The sequence below is a fragment of the Chiloscyllium plagiosum genome, unplaced genomic scaffold, assembly GCF_037043375.1.
Source record: "Chiloscyllium plagiosum isolate Xiang-an unplaced genomic scaffold, Cpla_swu_hap1 HiC_scaffold_12, whole genome shotgun sequence".
NCBI lineage: Eukaryota > Metazoa > Chordata > Chondrichthyes > Orectolobiformes > Hemiscylliidae > Chiloscyllium > Chiloscyllium plagiosum.
The window spans coordinates 42,615,863-42,638,798 of record NW_028270150.1 but is presented as its reverse complement, the minus strand read 5'-3'; the positions used below and the strand labels follow the sequence as shown (position 1 = coordinate 42,638,798).

Sequence of the window (22,936 nt, the reverse complement as noted above, 5' to 3'; positions counted from 1 at the left end):
TGCATTTCACCCAGGGAGACTTACTGCCTGAAGTATTCTACTTTATGTTTGAAAAAATCAACTTTTGAGTGGGTTTTATAAGAGACCCACATCGAGCTCCTGAGCCTGTTTGCTGCAGGCTGGCTGCATCCTCTTTCTCTCCTTTCACATCTTTTTCTTTCCATCACCTTCTGACTTTGTGGGGAAGCTAAAGCAATGCTCAGTGGGTCGTCAGCTGCAGCGGTGTCCAGAGTGAGGACTGCTGGCCGCAGGAGGCCCAGAGCTGTAGTGGCCAGAGTGGCTGCAGTAGGCCTGAAGCACAGCGATGCCTTGAGGCCAGGTACTCATTACTGATCTTGCAGAAGCCTTGGAGTTGTGTTTGAAGACCCCTTGTACAGAAGATAAACTCTCTTTATGTAATTTATTTTTATTTTTGTAATTCATAATGCATTGTGGCAACAAAACATTTTGCACTGTATCTTCTAGACATATATGACAATAAATAATTAGAATGCCATGAATAATGGAAAATCAACCTCTGAATGATGCAGCAGATTGTAATTCTCGAATGATGTAATGATGAGATAATTATATTGAATGCGTCATGAATTTGTTTTGCTATAATCCACTGCACCTTGACATGATTCTATTTAACTGAACAATGCATTTATTTGGATCACCAAGCTGATCTCTGATATTATTCAAGTGCTGCCTAGGGTCTGGTGCACAGCTATGGTGGGTAACCATCAGCCTGACTGCTCACTTTAAAGACTTTGCTCAGGTACACCCCCCTCAGGACATTTTATGGATTGGCCCTGGAAGTATCTGGAGGTTTTCTTAGATTGTCAACTGTTGGATTTGGTTGGTTTGTTCCTGTTGAAGGGAGCCAAATTTGATCTAAAATCAGCCAAAGGCTAATTGAAAGGCGAGGTGAAAAACATGGATGGAAACGTTTTAATTACTTTGAATAATTTGATAGGATCTTGAATTGACATTTTATATAAGACATGACCTCTAAAATCTCACAGAAACTCTCAAACCATTTTTACAAATACATTTAAAAGAAAGCAAGAACATTCTTATTGTAACTTCAGATGTCTCAAAACATGTCACTGCTAATTGTGTACGTTCAACTTGTAGTCATTGTTATAATGTTCATGATGTGGCAACCAATTTTCATACAGCAAGGTTTCATACACAAAAACGAATGAGCGAGTAATCCATTTCTAGTAATACTGATTTAGGGATAAATACCAATAAGGTTACGAGACAGAATTCCATAACTTCAAAATAGCACCCGAAGATGTTTGACAAACTGATAGTGCAAACGACGTCCTGGCTTGATGTCCCACCTGAAAATCAGCACCACCAACCACAAAGCACTCTGACAGTACAGTGCTTAAAATGTTAAACTTGATATTGCACTCAATTTTCTGAGATGGGACCTGAACCCACAGCCATGTTGCACACAGCTTAGAATGCTACCAACAGCAGGCTGAAGAAAGGAGGGTTACAGAAAAGGTCAGAATCAGACAAATGGATAGTTTGTTGTTTCAGAGAAAGAGAACTGGCATTTATATCATGATTTTCACAACATCAGGATGCTCCAAAGAGTTTTCCAAGCAACAAAGTACTTTTGAAGCATAGTCACAGCTGTAATGTAGGAAGAATGATGAACAATGTGCTAGACCCCATGAACAAAATTGTGATAGTGACCAGGTATTTTGTCTTACCTATGCTGCTTAAAGGATTGGCCATACGAGACAAAACGTCTCTGCTCTCCTCTTTACATCCAGTTGAGAACACGGATGAGAATTTTAAACTTGAGGTATTGGGAATGGGAATGGGAATGGGAAAAACACCACTGTTCAGCAAACACAAGCTGTTGGTTAGAATATAGACATCAAAGCTTTGAATGAGCTTATATTTATGAAGGGTGCAAGGATTAGGTGCCAGCTGGAACACAGGAGTAAAAAGGCCGAAATTAAAGGCATGAATGAGAGTCTCAACGTCAATTTAGCTTAGGCAGGGGCAGCAACAGACTATGGTAGTAGCTTATCCAAACCCATGAAAACAGTTTTATTGGATTGGGGAATGTGGATGGAATGAGATGAGAATGTCAAAGTCTCATGTATTGATTTGATTCTCCAATTTATTCCCTCTACAAGGGGCAATGTTTGCTGATGGGCTGTGAGTAGATTCTGCCATCTGCATGTGAGAAACAGGTATCAATTCATATCTCAATTAAGAGGGAGATGTATGATACAAAGTTAATGTATGTGTGTTGAACAGAAAATGTAAAATGATTTCAAAAGGATCCGGATAGACTTGATGATTGAGCAAATACATGGCAGATGGAATAAAATATGAAAATGTGAAGCTAACAACTTTGGCAGGAGAAATAGGTGTGCAGATTATTTCTTAAACGAAAAAAGGGTGGAGATTGTGGACTTAGGAAAGGAACTAGATATTCTTGTCAATAAAGTCACCGAAAGCTAACATGCAGATGCAGCAAGCTAATATTAGGTAGCCTAATGGAATTTTAGCCTTTATTGCAAAAGGATTTGAGTACACAATTAATGAAGTCTTGCTTCAATTGTAATAAATGTTAGTTTGACCATATCTGGTATGCTGTGTGCAGTTTTGGTGTCATCTCAAAAATATTGTTGCCAGAGAGAGAGTGCAACAAAGGTTAACTAAACTTGTTCCTAGCATGGTAGGACTGTCCCGTGAAGACAGATTGGATAAATTGGGCCTATAATCTCTAGAGCTTTGAAGAAAACAGAGGTGATCTACTTGAAACTTTCAAAATACCTAAAAAGATAGATAGGGTAGATGCAGGTCAGATGTCTGCCTTGGTTGGGGATCTAGAATCGGGTGGTATTCTTCCAGATTGTGTTAAGTTCTGTTGGAATACTGTAATCAGCCAGAGATGGAAATGTTTGAATGGGAGCACAGTGGTTTATTGAAATGTCAAGTGACTAGAAGATCTGGATCATTCCTATGGAGGAAGTATCAATGTTCTGCAATGTGGGGACCTAGTCTGCGTTTGGTAAAGGACACCACATTGTGGAGAGTGAATAGAGTAGACTACATTGAGAGAAGTACAATAAAATGCTGCTTCACCAAGGGTTCTGGGTAATCCAAGATGGAGGATGGGAAGAATTTCTGGCTGTAACAGCTGCTCCTTTTTTGAGGTATTTTAGGTGCTGGAGGTGATTTCCTTGAATTCCAGGAGCAGCAATTACTGTTTTATATGCTGTTCCATTGTTTTGGAACTTGAGAAAAAAAAGTCAAAACAAGAACAGTTTTAAAAGGGAGAAGAACAGACAAAGGAAGTACATGGTGAGGTCATTGCAGGAGAGAGAGATAGAGAGAACCTGCACAGTTACTGCCTTTGCTGTTTGAATACATATATCACTGGACATTGAAGTGCATCTGGGAAAATTAACAAACAGTGAAATTCACAACTGATCTTGGAGGAACTATTGAGCAAAGTTCACAGCACAGAATCAGATAAGTTAATCGTTGCTTTTTAGTGTGGCCTAAAAAGAATCTGCAGTAGTGAGTAGAGTGGGTTCTTTCTTGATTATTTGTTTTTGAAGATATGTCTCTTGATTAAACTTAAAGTATAATCCATAACTATTAATTTAACCTGGGGCAGTGTTTGTAGAAGAATAAGATGGTGTTATTTTCTGGGTCTGTTGATTGTGAAGGAGAAAACATAGCCTTTAATAGAGTGATACATACTTCTTGTCAGATGTGGGAGTTTAAAGAGTTTAAGGGTTACTGCAGATTATATCTGCCATAAATGCTGTTGGCTGCAAATCTTATCAGATCGAATGGATCGGTTGTAGAGACAGTTAGAAGCAATGAGGAATTTGTAACAGCAACAGTATGTGATGGATGGCAGTTATAGGAAGGGGGGAAAGTCTCAGATTCAGTCACATAGATGGGTTAACTCCAGGAAAGGCAAGAGAGGTAGGCAGCTAGTGCAGGAGTCTTTTGTGGATATATCCATTTCAAACAGGTATGCTGTTTTGGAAAATGTAGGGGGTGATGGATTCTCAGGGGAACAAAGCACAAACGGCCAAGTTTCTGGTATGGAGACTGGCTCTAATGCAACGAGGGGTATGTTGGGTTCCAAGAGATCAGTTGTGTTCGAGGATTCTTTAGTCTGAGGTACAGACAGACGTTTCTGTGACCAGCAGCGAAAAAGCAGAATGGTGTGTTGCTTTCCTGGTGCCAGGATCAAGGATGTCTCAGAGAGGGTGCAGAATGTTCTCATGGGGGAGAGGGGCCAGCAAGAGGTCATTGTCCCCATTGGAACCAATGACATAGGAAGGGAAAAGGTTGAGATTCTGAAGGGAGATTACGGAGAGTTAGGCAGAAATTTAAAAAGGAGGTCCTCGAGAGTAGTAATATCTGGATTACTCCCGGTGCTACGAGCTAGTGAGGGCAGGAATAGGAGGATAGAGCAGATGAATGCATGGCTGAGGAGCTGGTGTATGGGAGAAGGATTCACATTTTTGGATCATTGGAATCTCTTTTGAGATAGAAGTGACCAGTTCACGAAGGACGGATTGCACCTAAATTGGAAGGAAACTAATTTACTGGCAGGAAAATTTGTTAGAACTGCTCGGGAGGATTTAAGCTAGTAAGGTGGGAGGGTGGGACCCAGGGAGATAGTGAGGAAAGAGATCAATCTGAGACTGGTACAGTTGAGAACAGAAGTGAGTCAAACAGTCAGGGCAGGCAGGGACAAGGTAGGACTAATAAATTAAACTGCATTTATTTCAATGCAAGGGGCCTAACAGGGAAGGCAGATGAACTCAGGGTATGGTTAGGAACATGGGACTGGGATATCATAGCAATTACAGAAACATGGCTCAGGGATGGGCAGGACTAGCAGCTTAATGTTCCAGGATGCAAATGCTACAGGAAGGATAGAAAGGGAGGCAAGAGAGGAGAGGGAGTGGCATTTTTGATAAGGGATAGCATTACAGCTGTGCTGAGGGAGGATATTCCTGGAAATACATCCAGGGAAGTGATTTGGGTGGAACTGAGAAATAAGAAAGGGATGGTAACCTTATTGGGATTGTATTATAGACCCCCTATTCAAAAGGAAATAGAAAAACAAACTTGTAAGGAGATCTCAGCTATCTGTATGAATAATAGAGTGGTTATGGTGGGGGATTTTAACTTTCCAAACATAGACTGGCACTGCCATAGTGTTAAGGGTTTAGATGGAGAGGAATTTGTTAAGTGTGTCCAAGACAATTTTCAGATTCAGTATGTGGATGTACCTACTAGACAAGGTGCAAAACTTGACCTACTCTTGGGAAATAAGGCAGGACACGTGACTGAGGTGTCAGTGGGGGAGCACTTTGGGGCCAGCGACCATAATACTATTGGATTTAAAATAATGATGGAAAAGGATGGACCATATCTAAAAGTTGAAGTTCTAAATTGGAGAAAGGCCAATTTTGAAGGTATTAGGCAAGAACTTTCGAAAGCTGATTGGGGGCAGATGTTCGCAGGTAAAGGGACGGCTGGAAAATGGGAAGCCTTCAGAAATGAGATAATGAGAATCCAGAGAAAGTATATTCCTGTTAGGTTGAAAGGAAAGGCTGGTAGGTATAAGGAATGCTGGATGACTAAAGAAATTGAGGGTTTGGTTAAGAAAAAGAAGGAAGCATATGTAAGGTATGGACAGGATAGATCAATGAATCCTTAGAAGAGTATAAAGGAAGTAAGAGTATACTTAAGAGGGCAATCAGGAGGGCAAAAAGGGGACATGAGATAGCTTTGGCAAATAGAATTAAGGAGAATCCAAAGGGTTTTTACAAATATATTAAGGACAAAAGGGTAACTAGGGAGAGAATAGGGCCCTTTGTGTGGAGCCGCAGAAAATGGGGGAGATACTAAATGAGTATTTTGCATCCGTATTTGCTGTGGAAAGGGATATGGAAGATATAGACTGTAGAGAAATAGATGGTGACACCTTGCAAAATATCCATATTACAGAGGAGGAAGTGCTGGATGTCTTGAAATGCATAAAGGTGGATAAATCCCCAGGTCCTGAACTCTGTGAGAAGCTAGAGAAGTGATTGCTGGGCCTCTTGCTGAGATATTTGTATCATCGATAGTCACAGGTGAGGTGCCGGAAGACTGGAGGTTGGCAAACATGGTGCCACTGTTTAAGAAGGGTGGTATGGACGTCAGGGAACTATAGACCAGTGAGCCTGACATCGGTGGTGGGCAAGTTGTTGGAGGGAATCCTGAGGGACAGGACTTACATGTATTTGGAAAGGCAAGGACTGATTAGGGATAGTCAACATGGCTTTGTGCATGGGAAATCATGTCTCACAAACTTGATTGCGTTTTTTGAGGAAGTAACAAAGAGGATTGATGAGGGCAGAGCGGTAGATGTGATCTAAATGGACTTCAGTAAGGCATTTGACAAGGTTCCCCATGGGAGACTGATTAGCAAAGTTAGATCTCACAGAATACAGGGAGAACTAGCCATTTGGATACAGAACTGGTTTAAACGTAGTCGTCATAGGGTGGTGGTGGAGGGTTGTTTTTCAGACTGGAGGCCTGTGACCAGTGGAGTGCCACAAGGATCGGTACTGGGTCCTCTACTTTTTGTCATTTACATAAATGATTTGGATGCGAGCATAAGAGGTACAGTTAGTAAGTTTGCAAATGACACCAAAATTGGAGGTGTAGTGGATAGGGAAGAGGGTTACCTCAGATTACAACAGGATCTTGACCAGATGGGCCAATGGGCTGAAAAGTGACAAATGGAGTTTAATTTAGATAAATGCGAGGTGCTGCATTTTGGGAAAGCAAATCTCAGCAGGACTTATACACTTAATGGTAAGATCCTAGAGAGTGTTGCTGTACAAAGAGACCTTGGAGTGCAGGTTCATAGCTCCTTGAAAGTGGAGTCGCAGGTAGATAAGATAGTGAAGAAGGTGTTTGGTATGCTTTCCTTTATTGGTCAGAGTATTGAGTACAGGAGTTGGGAGGTCGTGTTGCAGCTGTACAGGACATTGGTTAGGCCACTGTTGGAATATTGCGTGCAATTCTGGTCTCCTTCCTATCAGAAAGATGTTGTGAAACTTGAAAGTGTTCAGAAAAGATTTACAAGGATGTTGCCAGGGTTGGAGGATTTGAGCTATAGGGAGAGGCTGAACAGGCTGGGACTGTTTTCCCTGGAGTGTCGGAAGCCTGAGAGGTGATCTTATAGAAGTTTACAAAATTATGAGGGGCATGGATAGGGTAAATAGGCAAAATCTTTTCCCTGGGGTCGGGGAGTCCGGAACTAGAGGGCATAGGTTTAGGGTGAGAGGGGAAAGATATAAAAGAGATCTACAGGGCAACATTTTCACACAGAGGGCAGTACATGTATGGAATGAGCTGCCAGAGGAAGTGATGGAGGCTGGTACAACTGCAACATTTAAGACGCATTTGGATGGTTATATGAATAGGAAGGGTTTGGAGGGATATGGGCAGGGTGCTGGCAGGTGGGACTAGATTGGGTTGGGATATCTGGTCGGCGTGGACAGGTTGGACCGAAGGGTCTGTTTCCATGCTGTACATCTCTATGAATCAATGATTCTATGACCTGGAAGGTATGTTAGGGTCCTTGGACAGTGAGGAGGGAGGAAATGAATGGGTAAGTGGTATATCATCTACATATTGCAGAGGAGGGTGAAATTGGGAAGAGAGGAAGTGTTCGAAGGAATCAACTAGAGTGTTGCGGAGGAAACAGTGACAGTGAAGGGGACGGGAATATGTGTTTGATGTTGGCAGAAAATTACCTTTTGAATACAGAGTCTAGTGGAGTGGCAAGTGAGAACAAAGTTATCTTTTTATTGGTTCAGGGATGAAGGGGAAGGGTTAAGGGATGAAGAGTGGGAGACATGTTGAACTGTTTGGGATCCTGTCAACCTGGGAGGGGGAAGGGGCAAATCCTTGGTTGTGGAAAAAGGTATCAGAGGCACTCCAGTGGAAGGTGGCATCATTTAAACAGAGAAAAACAGAAAGTGGGAGAATGGAATGAAATTCTTGCAAGAGGCAGGGTTTGAAGTGGTATACTTGTGGTAACTATCAGAGTATGTGGGTTTGTAGTGGAAACTTTTGTATCTTTGATTTTTCTTGCATCCTCCAAATTCCAACCACCCCACCCAACACACAGCCTTATTTTGTTGACCATTTTCCTTTTCACACTTTAATTTACACATGTTTACATCTCTGTCTTTCCTTCACCACCTTTAGTTACCCTTTGGCTCTTAGCACCTTTACAATCTGTTCCATTTGTTCTCCTTTACCCTCTGTCTGCTGCATTAAAAAAAACACAACCTGTTTCAGTTTCTCCAGCTGAGAAACCTGCTGAGTTTCTCCAGTTTTTTTTTATTTTGAGCTAGGTGATTAGCTCTTTCAGACAGCCAACACAGATGTGACGGGGTGAATCACTTCCTTGTGTTTATTTTAATTCACTTATGGGACTGGTGTTCTTAAACTGCTGCAGTCCAAAGTTGTCTCACAATGTCCTCAGGGAGGGAATTTCAGAATTTTGACCCAGTGACAGTGAAGGAACAGTAATATACTTCCAAGTCAGGATGGTGAGTGACTTGAAGGGGAACTTGAAGGTGGTGGTGTTCCCATGTATCAGCTTTATTATCCTTTGAGATAGAAATGGCCATGTTGTTTAATTCAGTGACTTCTAAATGTTTGACCAATATTACAGGCTGGCAGTATTTGTGATTGAATCTTAGTTTGAATATCCTAAATATCTTAAATATTCACCTGTTTATGTATGGATATATTGGACATGGGTGTGTGTGGGGGTGGGGAAGGGGGTTATGGGTGTGAGGGTTGAAGGCTTAAAAACCTGTGTTTTTTTATTAAAGCTGGATAGTCCTATGGCATTGAGGTGGACCTTTCCAACTGCTCACCTTCACAGCTGGCAATCCCAGTGGCTTTTCCCAGAGTCAACTGCCCCAATGTCAGTCAGCACCACTTGCTGGCATTGAAGGTCCCATCTCTAGTCCCAGATTTTCCAGCATTGGTGAGCATGTGAAAACTGCAATTTTCACAATTCCCATTATTGTTTCCAGGATGAATATTCAGCCCACTATTGCTGGAACATCGCTGTTGGCAAAATTAAAAATTGCGACCAGAGCATTGGCACTAACTATCAATCTGATATATGTCCACTAGACTGCAAACAATGAATGAAAGCTATATTTTATCAACATCACATTGGGGAGGAAACCACATTTCAATCAACCCACCATCACTATCCCATGAAATATCTCAATTCCGAAGCGGAGACTTGACTCTTTTGCCCTTGTGTTTGAAATAAATTTGCAGTGTGATTTGAATTATTTAATATAGAACACAGAACAATACAGTGCAGAATAGGCCCTTCGGCATTGATGTTGTACCAACTTTAAACTAATCTAAGCCCATCCCCCTACACTATCCCATCATCATCCATGTGCTTAGAATGAATTACTGTTGAATAATAAACCATTTCACTCATGGAATTGTAAGATTAGTTAGTATGGGAAATGGAAGTGATGAATTAATTAATAAAAAGTTCCTATTCTGATTTAGATTAACAGTCACCAAAAATATATCGGACCATTTACACGACTAACTTGTATTGTACTTCAGCTATGAACGTAGATGCTGATAACCGGGCTCTCTACACTGGATAAGCATCAATTTCTTTGAAAACAATTAGAGCAAAATTCATGAGTATGCCAACATTTGATCTGGTTTTAGATAACCAGTAGCTTATGTTTTAAAAATAAATGATACAAGTGTCAGTGTTTACCAGTGGGAACCTTCTTGTTTTGAAAAGCTAGTAATTTCAGTTGGAAGGCTGGTACTATGTTTTTGTGCATGGATAAAATATTAAATTTCAGGTCAAACTGGGGTAGCATGGTATTATTACAATGTCTGAATTCTGAAAATTAAAAAATCTCTCGAATCAGAAACTTTCATGTGCACCCCAAATCCACTCCCTACCTCTTAGAAATTAGTGCGGAAAGCATAAGCACAAATATTTAACTGCGTCACTATTTCTTTCCTGGATGTTTCTCAATTGTCTCCAGTGCCCTTGCATGGACCCCACCATTTCTGTAAAAGGTTTTTTGGCATGTTGTGATGTTTGTCTCAAAGAGTGAGGTTTAAAGGGTGTGGATATGAATGTTGGTGAAAACTGAACAGTTTTGTTCTTAGATATCTTTGTGTCAGAGGCAATGCAAGTAACGTTCTCCAGACTGATTCTTAGCATAACAGGATTGTCCTTGAGGAGATATTCAGTTGATGAATGGTACATTCCCTGAATTTACAAGAATGATAGGTGATCTAATTGAAACAAAAAACTTCTAAGATGTTTGACAAGATAACTATTGGGAAAATGCTTACCCTGATTGGGAGTTTACATGAAGGAGAGGGGTGCAGTTTAAGAATAATGGGTTAGGCATTTAGGAATGACATGAAAATATTCTTCACTAAAAAGTTTGTGGATCTCTGAAGTGCTGTAACCTAGAGTGCAGTGAAAGCTCAGTTCTTTGTATTCAAATCAGAAATAAGGGAGAGAAGGGCTAGTATGGGAAGGGGAGGCTGAGGTAGAAAGTCAGCCATGATCTAAACAAATTTAGAGTAAGCTTAATAAGTAGAATAGTCTACTCCTACTTATATTTCTTACATTTTTACTTTGTATGGAACAAAAGCGGGATAAGGGAATACAGACCTTGATGTTTTGACAAATCGGATCCCAAGTCCTCACGCTAGCAATGAGACCAAGAAAGATATTTTCCTGGAGTGGCCTCCTAATTGGATGTGTGACGTCACCAATTAATGATGGCAGACTAGCTGCCAATGCTGTCAGTCAACTCACAGGACCAACATTTCTGAAATCTCAGCAGCTCCACCAGGCAGGGAATACTGTCTATGTGGATCAGTGACCAAGAGGAAGCCTCTTAGTTTACAGGTATTCCCTATTTAAAATGATTCAAATATCATATTTAAAGCAATTTGTAAATAATGAAACCTACCTGAAGAGCACTTCCTACATTTTTGTTTTAGTCCAGTTACTGTGCACCAAAAAAACACTGTAATTCAGAGGTGGGGAACTTTTTCATGTTGGAAGGCCGCATTATGTTAGTTGTAATCTAATAAGGCCACATCCAAGAAACTTCAATCATATATTCTTCAAAATTCACATTATTTTGTAAAAATCTAACTAGAGTCACATTATAACTAAATCACGAGCATAACAGGTGTCGAAATAGCCCTTATGACTTACCAATGGTCTGTGAGGATTATTTCGTTGAATTTTCTTTTACTCTCTGGTATTTTAAATACATTCATTTTAAGATTAAAATAAAAATAATAAAGGACGAAGAAAACATATTAATAAAAAATAAAAGATTTGTTCGGCAAAATTTGGATTCATTCAAAAGGCCACATGCGGCCTTAAGGCTGCAGGTTCCCCACCCATGCTATAACTGATTTTGCTCTTTAGACTTTTTTACATACATCACTTGTCTGCTTAACACCTCTCCCAACTCCTTCCCTCACTCCCTTTCACTTGTCACCCCTTTCACGACTTCCCTCTTCCAACCTCCTTGTTATTTCCCGGCTATTGTACCTCTTTCATGCCCTCAAACTGAGCAATCACTCAGCTGAGGGATTACAAGGGAGAACAGGAAAGGAGCAAGGCAGTAAAAGGTAGCCAGGAGAGGGAAACAGCAAGCCTGATGGAGTATAGACAAGGAAGCAGCAAGCAAGAGCAGCAGGAGATTGAAAGAGGGATTCTACGAGTAGAAAGGACAGTAAGTTCAAAATAAATTTTTGGAACAGTTAAGTTTAAGGCAGTGAATAAAATCTTAATACCAAATCCTATTATGTATTTTCTATTGAGAAAGCATCTATGGGAATAGATGAGCTGGAAAAGTTCTGCCTCAACAAAAATAGTGATGAAAGAAATATATAACCACGCAAAATTCTGATTAATCCTCCGGGTTTTACATGGGTGGTGGTGTTCATAGATTCTCATCACCTCATCTTCAGTGTAAATTGAAAACAAAACACAATTTTAAACTTCTGTTATTTTTATTGTAATTTGTTCTCTCAAATTTTCCCATGGGGACTTCATTATAGCTGCCTCCTGCAATAGAGAACTGGACGACTGACATACAATTTTTAAGGACATTAATTTTATTGGCTAAACATCACTGACAATATTATGCGCACAATATAGCATCTACATTTGAGCTCATTTTAATGCTTTACTCTGATTTTAATAAATTTCATTATAAAAATATGTTTTAGTAAAGCCACAATAATTACTGGGCTTTGTTGGTGAACAGCTGTTAGCATGGAATGCTGAGACATACAGAATCAGACTATTTGTTCCATGTTACTTCCCAGGTGTGAGCTGAGATAGCTGAGCTCAGCCATAAGAACTATATGGGAACTATAATTGCCATCACAGGCTCCTGTGGAGAAAACCGGCATAAAGTCCCACTCTGACCACACTCTAGTGTTCTTTTTGTACGGTCAGTATATGCGGATGTTGGGTGAAGGTAAAGTCCTTCTGATTCCCTCCCTGCTGATTCAGTGTGCAGTTCCACAGGAACAAAGTACTTCAACAGTACTTTGTGGGGGTCTAACAAGGTTGATGCCAAACTAAGGTTACCAGATTCTGCAGAGTAGACAGATATTTACAGTGAAGTCATTCTTCCAACAAAAATTGCATCAATTAATAAGTGGCTCTGGAATGCTCCCTGTGGAACCATATCCTAGCATGAGTGACTGACTTCAGAAGAATGGGATGGGATAATCACTGTGTTGACATTCTGGACTTGTTTTTAAAGCCCAACTCATAATGAGATTTATCAAAGTACAATGGTGGATCATTTTCTAATACCACATCAACATTTAATGTAAACGTGCCATCCCTTGCAAATTCCTTAAACTTTATAGAAATGCTACTTCTTTATTTAGATAATTTTCCAAACACTTTTAGGGAGAATGAATTAGTGAAATCAAACGATTATATTTACCAGGAAATACAATAATTGAAAGCAGTTATGAATAATCTAGCATGCTGTGCTGTGTAATAAGGGATAAAAACACAAATTATGTCAGCTATTGTGATCAGCAAGGCAATATAATTCTTTATATAATTTTCACAATTTTTTTTGTATTACAGAATGGGCATTTGTTGCTTTAGTGCTCTCAGGATCTTTAATATTCCTCATCTTACTTGGTGTATGCTGGTGCCAGTGCTGTCCTCACACATGCTGTTGTTACGTCCGCTGCCCATGTTGTCCAGAGTCTTGCTGTTGCCCTCGAGCCTGTAAGTACACTTTTCTACAGTTCAGTTGGGAAAGGGATTATTTTCTGTCTCTTGACTTCTTCTTTTCATTACCTTTTAGGAAGGTTTATTTAGTTAAAGACACAAGATTAATAGGATTGTTCATAAATTTCAGGAATTACAATCAACAAGATTGTTTCTTCTTCAGTGCACCTATATACGTGTCTGCCCTTAGAAAATGATTTTATGTGATACAAACAAAAATTATGCACTGATCTGAAAAGAAATAGTGTTCATTGAATAAAGCTACGTAACAGATAAAACACAGAAAAAAAGTTACCTTCCAATACTTTCATTCTAATATGTTACAGACTAAACACAAAGCATTTTGGAGTGTAATATCATGTTGGCAGAAAGAAATCAAGCCAGGGGACTCGGTAGACACCAGCTGATAATTTCAAAAGATGCAAAATGCCCCATCACTTGTACAAAACTCTACAATGGCAATTAAATATTAAAGTGACTAAAGAAATGATAAATTGAAACTGTGGGAGCCGTCATCAGTTTATTTGGGACATCGTGATAGTGCAGCTATGAGTAACAGCAAGAGGGTTAATTTCACACAAATAATCATTCAAGGGCATGCAGTCTTTTATTAAACAAGAAAAGAAAATCAATGTTCCTGTATGGAACAAGGCCTTTACCAATTAAAGAGAAATGTTCAATATTATTCTTCTCTCTTAACCAGTATATGCAGCTGGGAAAGCAGTAAAAGCTGGACATCTTCCTAATGTTGCAGCCTATCCACCGTATTACATCCCCAGGGTACCCATATCACCAAGTGTAATTGATTCAAAACCTCTGTCTTCGACTGCACATGTGGACAATGATATGGGAGGATCTGGTAAGAAAACTTTTACTCAAAACAAAAATCATTTTTAGGACCTCGGTTACCACGTCCAATATCAACAATATCAAATCGTGTATAGAAAGAAGCTCTTAAACTTATTCTAGACAAAGCTCCAAACATAACTACATAATAACAGCTAGTGGAAATGATACAAATTGGTAACTAGCATTAATAATTTGCCTTTTTTCATTTATTAACCACACTTTCTTCATTATCCTGGATTTTACTCAATCATACTCAATCATTTTATGTGATAACCTAATTCCTTGGGATAGGTGAGGCAGGTCTGCAGCTCCATCTTAGAGGTCCTCTTCCTTGCCTGCAGTCACAGGTCACCATTTGATGACTTCTCCACATCCACAATGGTGACATGGCAGCTAAGGCCGCTTTTTCTAGTTTAAATTTGAAAATCTTCTGAAGACAGCACCTCAATTTTGAAGCATCTTCTTGTTCAGTTGCCAGCCATTGGATGTTGCTGCTGCTGCTTCCAAGCTGGAATGCCTCTCCTTAACCTGCGTTACAACTGGCCAATTCAGGAAAACTCACAGCTGAGTGATTGTTTCCCATAAGGTTATGCACTTTCAGTCTGACACTGGGATTTAGGAGGCCACAGGAAAATTGTACTCGGTGTTGCTGTTTGTTTTCAGAGTTAAACTACAGGTACTACATCTAAAATCTGGCACTATGAAAATCGGAATTATCTGAAAACTGGACATTTTTCCTCGTTTTACTCTCCTGGAGCACAGTAGGCATGGCCACAATAAGGTCGCTTTAAGGCTGATTCCAGAGAACAAACTCAGTGAGGATTGTACACAAACATACTGAACGTACAGGGTAGGAGCACAGGTGTATAATTTGACCCCTTGAACCTGCTTTGCTGTTTACTAAAATCATGGTGCATCTGATTGTAACCTTTAACTTCATATCCCAGGTAACCTTTCATCCCTTTACTTATCAAGAACTTATTTATCCCTGCCCTAAAAATATTTAAACACTCTGTTTCTACTTCCTCATGAGGACTCTTCGAAACATAGAAAATAGGAGCAGAAGTAGGCCATTTGGTCCTTTGAGCCTGTGCTGCTATTCAACATGATCATGGCCAATTGTCCAACTCAGTTTCCCATTTCTGCTTTCTCTGGTACCTTTTTATCCTTTTAGTCCCACAAACCATATATGACTCCTTCTTGAAATTTTTTTTATTCAGTCATGGGACATGGGTGTTCCTGGCTGGCTAGCATTTATTGCCCAAACCCTAGTTGCCTATAAGAAGGTGGTGAGCTGTCATCGTGAATTGCTGCAGTCCACATGCTGTACGTACACCCACAATTCCTTTCAAGAAGGAATTTCAATGCTTCAACATTTCAGTACTTTGGCTTCAAGTACTTTTTATGGCAGAGAATTCCATCTGGATGAAGAAATTTATCAACATCTTAGTCCTACCCCATATCGTTAGACTGTAGCCCCTGGTTGTGGACAACACAATCATCAGGAATATCCTTCCTGTGTTTAGCCTGTCCAACCTTGTTCAAACTTTATAGGTTTCTCAGAGATTCTCCTCTCATTCTTCCAAACGATAGTGTATATAGATCCCTGAGGAAGGGCTCCTGCCCAAAACATCACTCCTCGGATGCTGCCTTTTCCAGCACCACTCTAATCTTGACTCTGATCTCCAGCATCTACCGTCCTCACTTTCACCTATATAGACCTAACTTATCCATCATCTCTCCATATTCAGTCCTGCCATCCCAGAAATCAGTCTGGTTTGTTATATTCCCTCCATAGCTAGAACATCCTTTCTCAGATAAGGAGACCTAAACAGTACAGAATAATCCAAGAATACTCCAGATACATTCTCAGTCTCACCAGTCCCCTGTATAACCTCGCGAAGCCTTTGGTTGGTAAATGTAATCAATAATACATCTGGAAATGAGTCAAGGCTTATGTTAAATCAGCTGATCTCAGAACGCATTGCAAAAGGAATGATATAGTTATCCTCAGGATTCCCTTTGGAACACAAATTAAGCCAGAGTTTTCTCTGCTAGTATATCTGAGCCCTGGTATACATATATCTGCCTTTCCAGGGAATTTCTTATGAGGAATTATTAAATGCTCGCGGTGAGATTCTGACTGTTATCAATCAATATCTGATTATTTTATATGTCATGAGAAAACAAAGTGCCAGTACTAATAGTGTTTTCACAGGAAAATGTAAATACTACTTCTTTCATTCTATATCAGAACTAACTGACAGTGCACAATTCTCCATTCCTTCAGGATTAGACTGTGACACATGAGTTGTAAATGATTAGGAAGTGATTGCGTTCTCTTTATCTTTAAATGACAACTTCTGTTTAATCAAAGCTGCAATGAGATGCCTCCTCCGCCCGTCAGCCCATCTGATCAAGGTTCTGTTGTACTGAGGTAACCTTCTTTGCTGTCACTACACCCCCAATTTTGCTGTCATCTGCAAACTTACTACCTCCTATGTTCGCATCTAAATCATTTATATAAATAACAAAAGCAGTGGACCCAGCACCAATCCTTGTGGCATAAAGCTAGTCACAGACCTCCAGTCTGAAAAGCAACCCTTCACCACCACCCTTTTGTCTCCTATCTCTGAGTCAATTCTGTATCCAAATGGTTAGTTCTCCCTCTATTCCATATGCAGTCATCTATTCTTACTGATTACAGTCTATGGCTCAGAAAGTTGAGGATCCAGTTACAGAGAGGGGAGCCATGACCTAGGTCTCAGAGTTGCGTGATGAGTTTGTTTGGGATTATAGTGTTGAAGACAGAACTGTAGTTCATAAGCAGAAGCCAGACATAGGTATCCTTGTTATCCAGATGTTCCAGGGATGAGTGCAGGGGAAGGGACATGGCATCTGCTGTGGACCTGTTGTGCCGGTAGGTGAATTGTAAAGGGTCAAGGCAACTTGTTAGGCTGGAGTTGATGTGAGCCATGACTAACCTCTCGAAGCACTTTCAGAATTATGAAGGTTAGAGCCACTGGGCGGATAACTTGAAATTAAGGCACATGAGTTCTGTGGTTGAGGAGTTAATCAGTCACACCCCCACATGCACCTAAACTACGAGAAATGGGAAGACTATATTTGAAAGAAAGACTAGAGTTTTTCAAGTGCGCATGCAGTTCTAAAATGGATGACTATACACAGAAGGTCAATTTAAAATACTCTGAACCTTCTTGGGAGATTGTAAATAAAGCTGCATTTGACTAAAAGTGGCTCCTATATATAAGATATGGATTGATAAACATGATGTCTTGTCTGTTGAGGCAAAACCACCAGCTGTTAGCAGTTTGGACTTCTTTAACATTAAATCAGCTATCAATGTGGTAGTGACCAGAAAATGGGGGCGAGGTAAAGTTGAGGGAAAACACGAATAGAAGCAAGCAGTATCCTGGAATTGAGTGGATTATTCCTGGTCCTTGCAGCTATATATTATATAGTAATCTACTAACAATAGATTGATTTAACACACCTATTTTTTTCTCATTCTTCTCTAGTACGAAGTGGCTACAGGATTCAAGCCAACAAAGAGCAAGACTCCATGAAGGTCCTTTATTATGTGGAAAAGGAATTGGCACAATTTGACCCCTCTCGGAGAAAATATGAACAATGTATGGGTGATTTGTAATAGGATAGATTTGAGGCATGTTTACTGTGGCTATTTTCTAATAATATACTAGCTCAGCAAAAGCATTAACTTCATTAGAGACTTTCAACCTCCAATGTTTCATTTAAGTTTGCACTGCCGTGATCAATGCAGCTTTAGCAGTGTAGCTATTTAAATTCATTTATGTTCTCTCCCTGTAAAAAGACTATTAAAAGCATTTCATAAATGTGGATGATTTTTAAATACACATTTTGAAAAAGAATGCTGTGACCCACCTACCAATTTTAATCTGCAATATTCTATTGTATTCATTCATAGAATCCCCAAGTGTATTCACAGAATCCTTACAGTGTGGAAACAGGCCCTTCGGCCTAACAAGTCCACACTGACCTTCCGAAGAGTAACCCACCCAGATGCATTCCCCTACCCTATTATCTTGTGTTTATCCCTGACTAATGTACCTAATCTACAGATCCCTGAACACTTTGGGCAATTTAGCATGGCCAATTCACCTGACCTGCATATCTTTGGTTTGTGGGAGGAAACCAGAGCACCCAGAGGGAACCCATGCAGACACAGGGAAAATGTGCAGACTACGCACAGACAGTTGCCTGAGTCTGGAATCGAACCGGGGTCCCTGGTGCTATGAGGCAGCAGTGCTAACCCTGTTATGGTTAGCATTTCCATACTGCTATAATGCAGTAGTTCTGTTCTCATGCAATCCTATGTTATGAATAAATAGTGTAATAGCAGCACCATTAAACTACTGGGCTGGAATCATGTTATAACCAGTACATACTTTAAGACTTTGTGCTGTAGAAACAGTGTCCCCAATTCGTCAATCATGTCATAGCAAATTTGTGTTAATGAAACATACATTATGGTAGTCCACCCTGTAGTATATAACAACCTTTGAAATTCCGTGAGAGTTTTCCTCGTCTCCTGAAGAATCTAAAGATGGAATCCATTCCCCTGACCCTTGTATCACAGAATCATAGAGAAGTCACAGCACAGAAAGAGGCCATCCTCTTTACTATCAAATACTCAACCCATTTTTGTCTGCAAATTTCCTAAGCATGTCTCGTACATTTAAGTCAAAACCATTCATTGCATACCAAAAACAAGAGACCCATAATTGCTAGCTGTAGAACACCACTGGAAACAGCTTTCCATTTATAAAAACATCTGTCAACTATTACTGTTTGCTTCCTGTCACTGAGCCAATTTTGGATCCAACTCACCACATTCCTCTGTATGTCATGAGTTTTAATTTTTATTCATCATCTGAAGTACGAAACTTTGTCAAATCTCTTACTAAGATCCATGTAGACAATATTCACTGCACTATCCTCATGAATACTTGTTACTTCCTCAAAACGTTCAATTAAGTTGGCAAAACGTGACCTTCCCTTCACAAATCATTCTGACTTCTTCAATTAATCTAATCTTCGACACGAATCAATTAACACTGTCTCTCAATGTTGATTCCAGTAATTTGCCTACTACAGAGGTCAGACTGACTGGCCTTTTAGTATTTGATCTATTCCTTGTACTGTTTTATTATAATGGCAAAACATTTCTGGTACCTTGCTTGTATCTAGTGAGGAGAAAGTGAGGACTGCAGATGCTGGAGATCAGAGCTGAAAATGTGTTGCTAGAAAAGCGCAGCAGGTCAGGCAGCATCCAAGGAGCCGGAGAATCGATGTTTCGGGCATGAGCCCTTCTTCAGGAATCTGTAGTTCAGGAATCTGTAGTTGGTAGTTCTTCCAAGCACCCTGAAATCTGCTTTCAGGATCTCATTTCCATTCCTACCCAAGACACTGGCACTAATGTGGACTATGAATTCTGATTGATCACCTCTCCCAGAACAAGGTCTTGCAGTTGCTCAGTAATAAACCTGACCCTGGCACTGCCCTGGAGTCAGACGGACAGTCACAGAAACACCGACCTGATGCTGTAGCTATGGTATCCTCTATTGCTATTGCTCCTCTATTTTTCTTCCTTCACCTCCTGAATGGCTGAGTCATACTTGGTGTCACCAACTTGAGAACTGAAATGGAATACCAATGAAGGAGCACAATAGACTCAGAGGACTGCTGCACAGTCAGCATCGATGTCTTAGACTGGCTGGTGTTTAGCAATTTCTTCGCTTTTACGCCAATATGCTTTATGCAAGACTCCACATTCACCTTTTCATTATCTTGGATTGCTCACCTCTCATGCCGTTTTTAAGCTGTCAGATCACTTCCCTCTCTAGGATGACATTGATCTTGACTTCCTGTCTCATGGTCCCCACTTTGCCTGCTCCAAAGGACCAAACTCACTAATCACTGGTATAATGGTAGTGACTCATTTGCAAGTTCTGTGGCAAAATGCAGGAAGTTATGTAATGCAATTTTCAAAATACATTGTACAAATAATTATTTGATTCATTTGATCATAGTAATCCAGTAACTGCTTGTTATCTACAAGGCAAAAGCACTTAATTTCATCTATCATTCCAAAACACAGAAGATAAACTAAATATCACAATGATCAGATGACAAGTTTTGATCAGAATTTCAAAATCTAGTGAGGACTGGAAAATGATCCTCAGAGCAATCACTATTCCCTCCTTTTTTACCTTTAACATCCTAGGATACAATTAATCTGGTGTTGGTGTTTATCCCTCTTCAAGGTCAGTTCCTCCAATACTTCCTTTTTCATTATATTTTATCTAATATCTACCTGGATCTTCAACTGGAATGTCTGTATCATCTCTCTCTGTGAAGGCAAAGACAAAATATTCAATTAGAACCCTACCTACATCATCTACTTATACACACAAGTTACCCTGTGCACATCAAATGGATCCAATCTGTTCCTTAGTCATCCTTTTGCTCTTAATCTACTGAGAAAACATTTTTAGATTTTCCTTTGCTTTCCTAATTTACATTTTCACTTCATCCTTCTACTTTCCATATTCCTCTAAGCTTCCTAATGTATTACATTTGAAATTATCTTAAATTCTCTTTTTTTCTCCTTTACCTTGCATGCTTCTCCATAACTGAAAAAGTGGATGCTCTAGATTTGGTAGTTCTACTCTTTTTCTTTGTAGGGACATATCCATAGTGTGGCTCAGAATCTCATTTCTAAATGCCTCCTAATGATTTGGCACTGATTTTCCCTCAAGTAGCTGCAACCAGTCCAGTTTTGATAGATTAATTCTTAGCTTTGTAAAGATTGCTTTCCCCCAATGTAGGAAATTTACTCCTGTTTTATTTTTGTCCCTTTCCATAATGATGCTAAAAGTAACTATATTATGATCAATGTCTTCTAGGTGGTCAACCACTGCTATTTCTTCCGCATGCCCAGCTTCATTTCTTAAGACTAAGCTTAAAATTGCAACCTCTCCCATTGGGCTTCTGATGTGCTAGCTAAAAATGGTCTCTTGAATACAGTTCAAGAATGTTGTGTCTTCTGTGTACTTCACAATATTTGAATCCAAGGGTATTTGTGTAGTTGAAGTCCCCAACTATTATTGTCCTGTTGTTTTCACAGTCAGACATTTGCCTACCTATTTACTCTTCTAACTCTCTTTCTCACTATTTGGCAGTCTATAGTACACATCAAGCAGTGTATCTGCCCCCTTTTTTTGTTTCAGTTCAACCCATATGATCTGATTTGATGCTTTGTTTAGTATATCATCCCTTCTCACAATTGTGATTGATTTTTTAATCAATAATATTGCACCTCTACCTTTTTTATCCCCTTCTCTATCCTGCTTGAAAATATCCAGGCCTGTTGAGCAATCATCCTTGGCCATCTTTAAGCCAATGTTCAATTTTGGCTGTGATTTCATGCTGTCTTTTGTCTCTGTGCCCTCATCAACCTTTAATTACTATACTCTTTGCACTTACATATCTACCTTTTAAGACTGCCAATTTGCTTTGCTGCACTTCTTTTAACCTCTACTTCCTCTGTCTTTCAGAGTCACTTGTGAAGCTTCTTCCTCCCGTTCCTGCTGAATTTAATCTCAGTTTTCCAAACCCCTGACAATCTTGATAGTTTGTTAGTGGCACTAGCTTCCCTGCAAGATATGTATCATGGTCCTGTTTAGGGACCAACCATTTTGTATGGGTCACATCTTCCCCAAAATCAGTACTAATGACCAAAATCTGATGCTCACCCTTGTACACCAGTTTTTCAGCCATGTGTTCAATTGCTTGGTTCTCCTATTTTTATCTCCACTAGCACTGGGACTGGGAGTAATCCTGAGATTACTGCTTTAGAAGTCCTGCCTTTCTTCCAAGCACCCTGAAATCTGCTTTCATGATCTCATTCCCATTCCTACCCAAGTCACTGGCACTAATGTGGACTATGAATTCTGATTGATCACCTCTCCCAGAACAAGGTCTTGCAGTTGCTCAGTAATAAACCTGACCCTGGCACTGCCCTGGAGTCAGACGGACAGTCACAGAAACACCGACCTGATGCTGTAGCTATGGTATCCTCTATTGCTATTGCTCCTCTATTTTTCTTCCTTCACCTCCTGAATGGCTGAGTCATACTTGGTGTCACCAAATTGAGTAACTGAAATGGAATACCAATGAAGAAACACAATAGACTCAGAGGACTGCTGCACAGTCAGCATGGATGTCTTAGACTGGCTGGTGTTTAGCAATTTCTTCGCTTTTACGCCAATATGCTTTATGCAAGACTCCACATTCACCTTTTCATTATCTTGGATTGCTCACCTCTCATGCCGTTTTTAAGCTGTCAGATCACTTCCCTCTCTAGGATGACATTGATCTTGACTTCCTGTCTCATGGTCCCCACTTTGCCTGCTCCGAAGGACCAAACTCACTAATCACTGGTATAATGGTAGTGACTTATTTGCAAGTTCTGTGGCAAAATGCAGAAAGTTAAATACTATGCAAATAATTATTTGATTCATTTGATCATAGTACTCCAGTAACTGCTTGTTATTTACAAGGCAAAAGCACTTATTTTCATCTATCATTCCAAAACACAGAAGATAAACTAAATATCACAATGATCAGATGACAAGTTTTGATCAGAATTTC

At 39.9% G+C, this 22,936-nt stretch overlaps 1 protein-coding gene across 2 annotated transcripts in view; it reads left to right on the top strand.

The window, feature by feature from the left end:
* The window catches only part of ildr2a (immunoglobulin like domain containing receptor 2a), a 128,099-nt gene that overhangs the window by 93,096 nt on the left and 12,067 nt on the right, over positions 1–22,936 (top strand). For both annotated transcript variants that reach the window (XM_043701024.2, XM_043701023.2), the window contains 3 exons: positions 13,223–13,369; positions 14,076–14,231; positions 17,761–17,874. In XM_043701024.2, the coding sequence (XP_043556959.1) occupies positions 13,223–13,369; positions 14,076–14,231; positions 17,761–17,874 (417 nt within the window). The remainder of the gene's footprint in view (positions 1–13,222; positions 13,370–14,075; positions 14,232–17,760; positions 17,875–22,936) is intronic.